General features: G+C 35.8%; 1 protein-coding gene across 1 annotated transcript in view; it reads right to left on the reverse strand.

Annotated features, from left to right (window-relative positions):
- Window positions 1-247: 247 nt before the first annotated feature.
- The window catches only part of LOC123457593 (vomeronasal type-2 receptor 116-like), a 29,900-nt gene continuing 17,545 nt past the window's right edge, over window positions 248-12,602 (reverse strand). Inside the window, exons 2-6 of the mRNA XM_045141441.1 lie at window positions 6,359-6,650; window positions 5,177-5,980; window positions 4,704-4,931; window positions 4,072-4,195; window positions 248-1,167 (exon numbers count right to left, since the gene is read on the reverse strand). Coding sequence (XP_044997376.1) covers window positions 248-1,167; window positions 4,072-4,195; window positions 4,704-4,931; window positions 5,177-5,980; window positions 6,359-6,650 — 2,368 coding nt within the window. The remainder of the gene's footprint in view (window positions 1,168-4,071; window positions 4,196-4,703; window positions 4,932-5,176; window positions 5,981-6,358; window positions 6,651-12,602) is intronic.

Genomic DNA, 12,602 nt, shown 5'->3' on the forward strand with positions numbered 1-12,602 from the left:
GAATATGATGGAGAATGGACTTTCAAAGGGAAAAGTGTTGGGGGGAGAGCATAGAGGGTAATGCCATGGGATATTTTTTATAATAATGGAAAATGTTAATGAAAATTGAGAAAACAAACAATGTTAGAGACTAAATAAGACCTGTACACATTAACAACTATCTTACCCTCTTTTTAATATTTAGTGTTTACAATAGTGCAAGGGTTTCTACAGGATATAATTTAAATTTAGACATATGATGTAAAATTTAAAAATCAATTGGTTGTACAATATGTTTTTTCTTCACCCTCTTTAGATTATTTTTACTGGGTCTTATCAAAATGATGTAACACTTGGGGAAAAAGATGCAACTTATCAATCCTGTACTGGAGGCCAAGATAGAGAAGACTTCCACTATCACCATGGCTATCCCCTTGGTGCTGTGATAGACAGGGAGGAATGTGACCCACACACTGCAGAACACCAGCATGCTGAAGGTCAGAAATTTGGCTTCATTGAATGCATCAGGCAGGTTTCTGGCCAGGAAAGCCACAGTAAAGCTCCCTATAGCCAGAGATCCCAGGTAGCCCAGGACACAGTAGAAGGCAGTGTCTGAGCCTTTGTTGCACACAATGATGATGTGCCCATGTTCTGAGTGTTCATCAGTGTCAACAAAGGGAGGGGATGTTCCCATCCAGATGCCACAGAGAACCAGTTGGATCAAGGTACACATGGGAATGATGAAGTTAGGTGCTCCTGATACCAGCAGTCCCCTCAACTTTTGTCCTGGAGCAGTGGCCCTGAAGGCCAGAACCACAGTGATTGTTTTGGCCAAAACAGTCGACACAGCCACTGTGAACAGAAGTGCAAATGTGATCTGCTGCAGGACACACTTGGCTGTGGTGGGGTGTCCAATGAAGAGTAATGGGCAGAGAAAACAGAACTTGAGGGAAATGAGCAGGATGTAGCTGTTTGTTCGATTATTGGCCTTCACAATTGGTGTGTTTTTGTGCTTCACAAAAACCCCAAGTACAACAGCAGTGAGTGTAGAGAAGCAAAGCGCTATACAAGCCAGAGCTATTCCCAAGGCATCTTCATAAGCCAGAAACTTCATAGTTTTTTGGAGACAGTGATTTTTCTCTAGGCTAGCATATTGGTTGATTGGGCACTTCATACATTGATCCATATCTGGCAGACAATGCAAAATATCATCAGATTAGTGGCACTACTTCCTTCTTTGTTACAACATTCTTGTATTCTAGTTCATATTTACAATTAAGGTAGTTCTCTTTATAGCCATGATGGCAGTTAATAAAGACCATCATATTAGGTGTGATAAACAAAGCTTTTTTAAAAGTAATACTTTATTTATTTGCTCATAGGCAAAGGGAGACAGAGAAATCCAGAGAGAATGGGTGTGCATGAACCTCTAGCCACTGAAAACAAGCACCACATATATGTACCACTTTGTACATCTGTCTTTCTCTGTGTAATGGGGAATTGAACTGAGGTGGTTAAGTTTTGCATGTCCTTGCTTTAACTGGTGAGCCATCTCCTCAGCCTAACAAAGCTGTATTTTATTCACTTAATTTACCTTACATATTCTCTTGACCCTTTGTTTTTCTTAAAAGAATGAAATAATTTTGTTGCAGTGTACTAGAATTATATAGTGACATTTCTTACATGAGGTATTTCTTATGATTTCTACTACAGGAGAGACGGCTTATCAATTAAGATGCTTGCCTGCAATGCCTAAGGGCCCATGCTAGATTCACCACATCTCTCATAAGTTAGACACACTTGGTGATGCATGAGTAAGTCTCACATTTCCTCAAGGTGGCACACGTTTGGAATTCAACTGCAGTGGTTTGGGACCATTGCACCCCAATTATCTCTCCTTCTCTCACTCCCTCACACTCATGCTCTCTTTCATTAAAAGAGTTAGTCTTGTTTCAAAAAGAAAAAACAGTAGCTCAGAGTTCTGTACACAGTGCAGTATGAGATCAGAGAGGTGCATGATTCTATGTTGATTTTAACACCTTTGTTAGACAACATCCATAAATTTAGATAATAAAATGTGATTTTTCCCTCATACTACAGTTCTCTGTCTTATGAAGCCTATCTGTCTATATCACCTGATGTTTTATGGCTTTGTACCCAAATGTCAGTAGGTACATATAATTGTTCCAACTCATATTTTAGAGAATATGAATGAAATTGAATACACCTAGATATAATTAACTCTAATATGATTATTGCTGAAATCTATCTACTTGGAATAGGTATTCATATACAAATTTTGAGATGACATACCATTCATCTGTCTCTCCAAATTTACCTCAATACTCCTTGGTCTATGTTTTAGCATAATTTGGTCAAGATGTTTATTCAAGAAAGGATTATGAACAAGATAATTTGCCATCTATGAAAAGAATGAACATGATACACAATAAGGAACTGGGGAGAATTCTTGCCCCCTATAAGTTGTATTTTTTATCATGGTGCTTTATAGTTTTGATTGTAATTGCATTGAATCATAAAAGGGGACTTATAAGAAATAAATGGTATCTCCTATTAAATATTTACATAAAGGAATATTTTTTCAATAATTATAATATTACTTCTCTTAATCATGTATTGTAAATTTATGCACATATATTTTATGAATCATATATTATAAGGCCATACATCCCACCTAATTTGGTATATATAACATGGCCAACATGTACAAATTAAAAAAAAAAAACACTTCAATGTTAATACTGAACTTATCCAACACCACTAAAGTTTGTAGTTAATTATTTAGTTTGGATTACATGTTGAAGTATTACTTGAATGAACACTGTTTTAATATACTTCTAATTATATTATTTTATTCATTTTGTGACATTAGCCAATCATACTAAAAATTCATGTCAATCTCATTCCTTTTTTACATCATGTATCAATATTCCTCTGTATCCACTTTGACTTCTGGTACACTGAAAAGGTGGTCTGGATGTTAGTGTGTGCTCCAGACTCTAATAGATGAAAATACTGAGGAATTAATATTTATATCATATTTAAATTCTATTGATAATATTTTCCACAGCCTTTATGTTCTACTTTAATATGCCACTCCCATTGTATTGTGTTCTCACCTGTAAAATAGAGGGCAACTTAAATTGTACCTATTTTTCCATTCTGTGCTCAACCCAGTAGGTTTGACAAATGAGATATATGCTTTATTCTTGTTTATAACTTCAGAATATTTCCCATTATCTCCTTAAATGCTTCAAATTACATCTAAAACGATGCACATGATATTTTAATTGGAATGTTTATGTTTCCTGATAAAGGATTTAAATAGCTGTGATATGCTATTACCTAAAGTCTTAAAAACAACTGCTTTCTGAATTATTATTTCATAGACACTAAGGAGATATTATGCTTATGTTGAAAGTGTTTGCAAAATTACATATCACTAAAGCCAGAAAAGGGTGGAGTGGTGGCATACTGACTAAAACACTTTCTTGCAAAGACTAAGGACCCAGGTTTGACTCTCCACATCCCATGTAAACCAGTTCTACATGGTGGCACATGCATCTGGAGTTTGTTTGCAGTGGGTAGAGGCTCTGGCATTCACATTCTCACTTTATCTCTCCTTCCCTCTCTAATCAATCAATAAATAACTGAATAGAATGAATATAAATATTTATGTCCAAAAATTATAGCTCTGAGCATTTATTATTCATCAGCAACCTCTTGCATCCTGGGAAGATAATGATGTGAAAGAATTCTTCTTATTAACATCATTTTGTGTAGATTCACAGAGGATTAGATGAATATGTGACACTCCTTGATAGAAATAATATATTCATTAACTATTTGACCTCAAAGAGTATTTTTATTGTGGGAGAACCAGTATGTACAATGGATCTAGGTACTAAAAATGTGGTTCATGGAGTAAAGTGAGTATTATGTTTATGGTCATGAGTATATATCATTTCAACCAAGTGATTACATTAAGCAATGAAGAAATATTATCTGTTTTTTCAGGTAGATGGATAAAAGAGACAAACTGGAGAAAGACTCTCTAAACCATCAACTTACCCGTTTTGTTAGAAATCTCATTTTCTGGGCAGGGGAAACAATCAAAACAACAGGCAGCGTTTCCCTCATGTCGGAACTTCCTGAAACCAAGCTTGCAAGTCTCACTGCACACAGAGGAGGGAATCTGAGGAAAAACAGAAGTGTAGTTGCAAAAGTTAGTAATGTTATATACTCCATTCATAACGATATGTTAAAATAATCACCCTTACTAAACTCTTTATCCACATCTACAAAAAAATTGAGGTGTCACACTCCATTTATTACAATGGATGTTGTCATGTCTGTCAAGATTTTTTTGTTTTTGAGGTAGAGTCTCACTCTAGCCTAGGCTGACCTGAAATTTACTATGTGATCTCACGCTGGCCTTGAACTCACAGCAATCCTCCTGACTCTGCCTCCCGAGTGGTGGAATTAAAGGCATGGACCACTACACCCAGCCTGTCTGTCAAGATTTTGATGAAATTTTTTGTCATTTCCAAATATTTTTCAAAAGATATAAAGAAAATCTAGGACACTGTTAAAAGAAACATAAACAACATGTTGCACTTGGCCAAATCGTGAGGGCACACATGGGCCCACATGATTTTCTCTATTTATGTTGAGAGTAAAACATCACAGTTAGGTAAACATACCTGCCTACTCCCTGTGGCCCACTCTATGGCCTCATCAGACAAATAAAATTGTTGACCGAAGGAACCATATGATGTAAACTGTCCTATTTTCACCTTGATTCCAAGACCTTGTGGATAATTTGAAATGTGGAAAATATCATAGTCTGCATCACATTTTCTTTTCTCATTAATAGTCACTAGGTCTCCAATGGGGTTAATAAATTGCATATTCTTCATAGTGTGGTAAAACTAAAGGAAACATATCAGTTCCAATTAAGCAAAGACAAAATGGACATAATATGTGATATGAGTAATACCTTTGTTTTTTACAACCCTACCCAGAAAATGAAACTCTATTGCATGTACCCAATAATGTGAAATAAATGAATTTTCACAGATAAGTGTAGAAGCATCCAAATTCAAGAGTACTCCCAGCAACAGGTTTTAAACATATATGGAGCTACTTAGAAGGTATTAGTGATGATAATACATACCTTTGAGCAGTCAGGTACACATAGACTTGTTATTGGGTGAACATCTACATGTTCATAATGCATTGCATGGTAAGCATATGCCCAGAAATACACAGCATTATATAGATTATAACTCTCATCATTCATGGCTATGTCAAATCCTTGACTTGCAAACCATTTTAATGAATTATTGAGTGCACATTTACTCTGTGTTCTACATTTAGATTCAATGTCCAAACAATTAAAGTACATCCATGCTGATCTCAGCACAGAAAAGTCTATTGGATATTGAGAAGTGTTCATTGACTGAATAATTTTTTTAAAATTGGGAATCTCGTGATGGTGATTAGAAAATGTGAAAGCACCATAGAATGAGTCAAAATTGATGTCTCTTCCTGTATTTGTGATGACATCCCACTGTGAGGTGGTGACCCAGATCCGACGGATGCCTAAATTTGCCCATCTTCTTAAGCTCACTTCCAGTGTGGAATTTAATTCACCATAAATGACCACAACATTTGCCAATGATGTCACAATTTGTTTATAATATTTCTCAGCCCTTGTGTTGTATAAGTCCATGTTTAATGGGATCACATTCACAAAGGCTAAACAGAGTTCATTTCCTTGCATCTTTTCTCTGAAGTCTGAGAGAAATTGAATACCTTGGTCATCATCGGAGATGACCAGCCCCATCCAGGTCCAGTTGAAATGAAGCATTAGGGAGACTATGGCAAAAGGCAGCTTTGTTTCCTTGGGAGCAATCTGATACAGATAAGGATACTGAAAATGGTCACTCAGAACAGGATTAAATGGGCCATAGTGAATCTAAAGGACACAGAACATAGAAATGAATGTGAGGAAGAACAATGGAAGAAAACTCAAACTGAGATCTGAATCGTTTTAAACACCATTTGGGAAGAATGTTTGGAAGGATGTTTGCTCACACCATTATTCATTGTATTTCACTATCCATAAGACTCTGGAAAAGTACTGAACAGTTTAAGAGTTGTAGCAAATCCATTTTTATATCTCCATAGTTCCTCCTGTCAATTTTTGAAAGTTAAGTGCTGAAACCCCACAAAGTCAAGGATTATGATCTCTATTAACTGGATGTAACAATACATGAATAATCCAAATATCTACTGGAAATATCCCTAAGCACATGAAATTCGTAATTCTACTCTGTACATAACAAAGTCTCACCTGTCCTATATTAAATATTATTGAGAGAAATGTCCCAATTTTGCTACTTCTTTCCCATGACGGTCCTGTAAATGTTAAGCCACATTCATTTATTTCACAATGATAATTAGGAGGAAGAATCTGTGTAGCTTCTGTGGAATGTAGGCAAGAGACCAGAGTCAATGAATCTTCACATGTTGAAGGATAGAATAAAAAATTAATAGACTTGTTGGGTATAAGTTTGGAATTTCTGTTGATCTCTTCAGTGACAAAAATCATTGTCAGAATATATTGATACTTTTTGACTGGCACACTGAAATGAAACACAGTAATCATTATGGATGAGGCTTCAAACAGGATAATCTTCAAAACAATTGGAATGGACATGTAATACATGTGATAAGTGATGGTTTTCTCCTGAAATTCTCATGTAATCATGCACCTTTATGTGAGGATATTATCCCACATAGCATAAAGATCAACTAGGTATTTTTAAATTATTAAATGAATGCCAATTCATAAAGGGATTTATGTTATGAATATATATAGAGAGAGCTGTATTCACCTTTGGCTAATGAGAAACTGGTGAAAAGTATATATATATAGTATATATATACTATATATATATATATTTAAATATATAGTTTATTGGTCATAAACGAACTTGGAAGTAGACTTACTCCAGACAGAATATCTTGATACTAGAATTCTCAATTTTAAGAAATGAAACATAAATGCAGTAGTGATCGAGCTTATGGTGTTTTGGTGGGCATATGTGGGTAATAGTCACCATTTTTTTGGAAGATCACATTGTTTGTGTGTGTGTGTGTGTGTGTGTGTGTGTGTGTGTGTAAGAGGGCCTGTGCTTGTTTCAGTGTGTACACTATAAACTAGTGTAAGTTGTTCTTATACATTACTGTACAGGTCATTATTTGTCTTCAGTTTTTATTTTGACACAGGTTCTGACTCTTGCCCTTTCTGACTTGGGATTCAATATGTAGTCTTATGGTAGCCTGGAACTCATGGTGATACTTCTACCTCTGCCTCCTAAACACTGAGATTAAAGGTATGTATCACCATGACTGATTTACATGCAATTATTCTGATGACTTGGAGTTCACTAATTTAGTTATACAAGCAACCAATCTCTAGGGATTAGGACTTTTCAAACTCAGAACATGGGATGACATGTACTCCAAGTCACAATTTTAGGTTAGGGCCATGGATTTGAACAAAGGACATCATGTTTATGGGGAAATTCCTTTACAAATTCCTATGTTTTGCTACTTTTTTAAATACCATCCTGTAATGAGTAAGGCAATTCCCTGTTTAATGGTGAATATACAGTCAATCCTATCTATTTACACAAAAACATGGCACTTATAATGCCTTTGAAGGCATGGGTATCTCTTCTAATTGTAATGTGAACTCTATTTCACCAGGAATTGGAAGTGTCTCTTCATTTTTGGAGTTCATTTGCTTCTTCTGTTAACTAATTCCCCTTTGTTAGGACAACATAGCTGACAAAAATCAGGTTAAAGGAAGGCAAATTTGTTGAAGATTATCCTTCCAGGTCATACTAAAGAATACTCAAAATTGATAAGGATATTATTGGCAGTCATAGCATGGTATCTGGGAGTGGCCTCTTTCAGTCCAGCAAGGAGGCCCACAGAGCTATAGGAATATTGCACATTGGCAGTCATGCCTCTTCCGTTTTATACAGTAGAGGATCTCTGCCCTGCTATGGTGCTGCCCACAGTAAATTTGGATATCCCCACTTCAATTACGCAGTCAATCTTATCTAACAGGAATTCTCTTGAGGGATAACCTCATCCATATAATTCCTCTCAGATGATTGTAAGTCTTCTCAATTTGAATATAAAAATAAAACGTGACAGTTAAAACATCTTTTTCCATCTGTTACCTCAAAAATTCTCTCTCACATTTATCGTACCAATAACTGTGGGCTAACTCCACTATGCACGACCCATGTACATCAACAAGGAGGGGCCATTGGGAAGGTGGTAGCCTGTGGATGAGCCTAATAATCATACCAAACTGCCTGTATTTTCAAATAGAAAACTAATAAAAAAATAAATAAATTTAATAAAATTATCTCTCTAATGGTAATGTGAATTATTTTAAGGTGAAGAAATATTCCCTTTGTCTGAAATAATCTTCTACTGTAAGTCTTTTGATCAGAGAATTAAGACCATAAATATCCAGAGTTATTGTGGTTCTGTGAGTTTATTTTTATTGAGTGTCAAAGATTTGTTTCATTATGGTGTTTTAAAACAATGTTTCATTCCCCTCTTCCCCTTTTCTTTTTTCACATCCCTTTAAGCTCCTCCCTGATACTTAGCTTTTCAGCCTTCATCCCTCAGGTTTCCTTTGGTTTGGTGGTATCACACTGTAGTTGTGCCTCTTGTGGTTGGTCAGTAGTTGTAGCTCATGTTACCTACCTCTTCTTGTATTTAGAGTTCGTTGAAAAATCACCTATCTTGAAGGGCTTTTTTAAAAAGAATTTTTGTAGCTTTCCATCAGGAGGTGGCAAAGGTGGTATAAAGGGCAAAGAGTTGCCTCTACATTTGGACTCACAATTGGAACCCTAGAAGAAATTATTTATCTAGGAAGAGGTTCATGGATATCGGGAAATTGCGCCTATACTCTTATTGGAACCCAGAAATGGGCAGTGTGGGTGGAAATAAGGACATGGGTTATGGTTAAGTGTGCCCAAACTAGCATGAGTGCTTCTTTAGACCTGCAATTATGATCCTTGTCACAGGTGATATAGGAGGGAGAAAGTGGTATAGTGACTTGGCGGCTATGCTTAGAGTCATGTGTGACATCCAAGTCCATGTAACAGTGGCAGGAGGATAACATTTGAGATCTGAGGATTTGGATACACTGGAGGGAGGATGTGTTGTGTAAAAAAAAAATCATTTTTATGAATGTAAAAAAATGATGCTATTGATAATTATTAATGTAATTCTTCTGACATCGTACTCTACCTTTACGTTACACTTTTCTATCTCTATGTATCATTATTGGACTTCTAGTTGACCAAGTAAGCAGAACAAACTCAGGATATAATGATATTTCAGATGTTGATGATTTCATGTTTGCTTAAACTTTTGTATCTCTCTGCAAAAGAAACCCTTTGATATCCTATATAATTCTGTTATTATTAAGTCTTTTTTACTTATATTTACTAGTATTTAATGTGTTTAATGATTTCTAGCTCATTAGAGGTATTCTGTAGATGCATTTTGACATCCCATTTAAAATAGTTCTTCATAATCATTTACTCTATGTGGTCTTTTTGTGAACATTCAATATTTAATTATTTCAAGTGACTACAGCAATGTTAACTAGCAAAAACATAGCATTCTCAACAAATGTTACTGGACATATTGAATAACTACATATAGAAAAAGTGAAACTACACCCATTCCTCTTCCCATGCCAAAAAAATTAAACTCCAAATGGATGAAATGCTACAAAATAAGATCCAGAAATCTAAAGATACAGAATGAAACAAAAAGGGAACTTTCTACAAATATGACTAGGGCCATACTTCCTGAATAACACCCCAGTAATCCAGGAAATTAAATAAATCATTCAACCAATGGCAACTAATAAAGATAAAATGGTTGTCTACAAACAACATGCCCTAAACAGAGCCCACAAACTACCTACAGATGGGGAGAAAATCTTTTCCAGTTATACCACTGACAGAGGCCTAACTTCCAGAATATAAAGGAACTCAAAAAACTAAACAATAGGAAAAAGAAACACTAAACTCAAATAATCAGGCAGAGAATTCAACAGAAAATTCTCAAAGGAAGAAATTAAATGCCCAAACTCATCTCTAAAAATGTTCAACATTCTTAACCATCAGGGAAATTGAAATTAAAAATTCTATGACATTCCACCACACTCCATAAAGGATGGGAATCTTTAAAAAATCAAATGAGGGCCGGGCGTGGTGGCGCATGCCTTTAATCCTAGCACTTGAGAGGCAGTGGTAGGAGGATTGCTGTGAGTTCGAGGCCAGCCTGAAACTCCATAGAATTCCAGGTAAGCCTGGGTAGACAGAGACCCTATCTCAAAAAACAACAAAAACAAAAACAAAAAATAAATGACAGTACATTTTGAGAACACCTAGGGAAAGAGGGCCCCTATTAACTACTAGTGAAAATACAAACTTGTAAAATCAATATACAAATCAATAAGTAGACTCCAGAAAAGGATTATAATATTGCTACCAACTAACTCTGTCATTCCTCACCTGAGCATCTACCCTAAATGCTCCACTCTTCACTCCAGAAACATTTGCTCAATAGTAGCTGCTCAAATCACCATGACTAAGAACTGGAATCAACCAAGATGCTAATCAGTTGACAAATGAATAATGAAGATGTGGTACATACACACAATGGAATTCTATTCAGCCCCAAGGGAAAAAAAAAAACCAGGGACATTGTAGGACTTGAACAGATCATACTAAGTGAAATCACTCATATATAGCAATACAAATGCCTGGTTTCCCTCATCCATGGTTCCTAAACTGGAATAGCTTGAATTGCTATCATACCCAACAAGAAACTGATGGTCAGATGAGAGGAGTGGAAAGGTTTCTGGGAGTGGGAAGGCACAGTGGAATGGAAATATAAACAAAATGAAATCCAAAAATATATTGGTATCATAGAATACTTTCTCATCAGTAGCAGACTAAAAGATATAATCATCAATAGGATCATGGGGGGATTGTCTGGTAATGATTAGGCCTGAAGAGAATGAAATGGAGGCTTAATCTAAACATGGAATACAATGCTGTATGAAAGCAGCCAGCAATACTGTGAGAAATCAGGGTACTATGGTATACCGAAGCAACAATCCTGACCAGATGTACACACCTGAACAATAGTGTCAGCCACCCTAGTTAAGTAAACAATGCCTATCTCATTAGCTAAATGATGCACTCAGTGGGAAAAAAAAAACCATAGGTACACCTAAAAGTCAATTCAGAATCCTATGGATACCAAGATAATAGACTCTGATGAGAACCATCCATTAGTCTTTGGTCAAAAGTGAGGCTACAGCTATCAAAATCTCATTGTGGGGGGGAGGCAGGGTATTATCATGGGATATTTTTTATAATCATGGAAAATGTTAATAAAAATTGTGAAAAGAACAATAATCTCTTGAAATTCATAATTCTTGTACATTTTAACCTAGCCTGATCCCACTCTACATTGGAGTATCTGTCTTTCAAGGAAGCAAAGAGAACAAAGCACAACCAGAATATGTCAATAGAACAAGAATCACCTACTGTATTTCAGGAGGTAAGGGATAGAGACACTGATAATACTCTGAATGCAATAAAGCAAAAATCCAGAATGATGAGACTTACACACTAAGGTAGACATAAAGCACAGTGAAAAAACTCAGAATTTTGTGGAAGAGTGTGTGGAAAGAATGTACTGGCCACAGGTTGGGCAGAAACATCCAGAGGCATTGCATTCCCCTACAATGACAGACTTTTCAACTCACATGTCATTACCAATAATTACATTGTGAATACCAGTAATCATATTTGGAGGGCCCTCAGTGAAATGGGGATAGGCGTGAGGGCAATGATGGTAACAACAGTTGATATATCCATACAAAGTGTCAACTTAATAAAAAAGAAAATATAAGTAGAAGTGAAAAAGGAAATTTCAGTTTGTAACATGTCAGTCTTGCTATTAAACTGTAACAGCTACCACTTGTAACACTGGCCAGTTTAGTAACTCAGGAGGGATGTAAGTAATCACAACTTTGAGTGACATCTCCTATTCTACCAAGAGTACAAATATTCCCTGGGCTTTCTTAATTGTGTGTTTCACCATTGTATTAACTGGAATATAGACAAAACACCTGACAGACTATGTTTCAAATTCTTGCTATTCTTATTTCCAAATAAAATGCAGTAACATAGGAAAATAATGCAAAATTGGCACCTGTCTTCTCCACATACCCTGTTACTAAAGGAAGAGAATATCATGGAATCTCATGTACCTATTATCTGAGAGATTAGCATCTATGAGAAAAGTCTGTTCAGGTTTAGAAAGACAAAGAAAATGGTTCTCATTTCAGAGACTACAAGTTATGTGCTTATGGGTGAAAGATGAGCAGCTACTTATAGAATCCTTTCTCTCAGCCACTTAATAATGAGCAAATATGAGTGATGTTTATTTTCTAAAAGGAGGGTCTAATATGA

The sequence above is a fragment of the Jaculus jaculus genome, unplaced genomic scaffold (genome assembly GCF_020740685.1).
Source record: "Jaculus jaculus isolate mJacJac1 unplaced genomic scaffold, mJacJac1.mat.Y.cur u26, whole genome shotgun sequence".
In the NCBI taxonomy this organism is placed as follows: Eukaryota; Metazoa; Chordata; class Mammalia; order Rodentia; family Dipodidae; genus Jaculus; species Jaculus jaculus.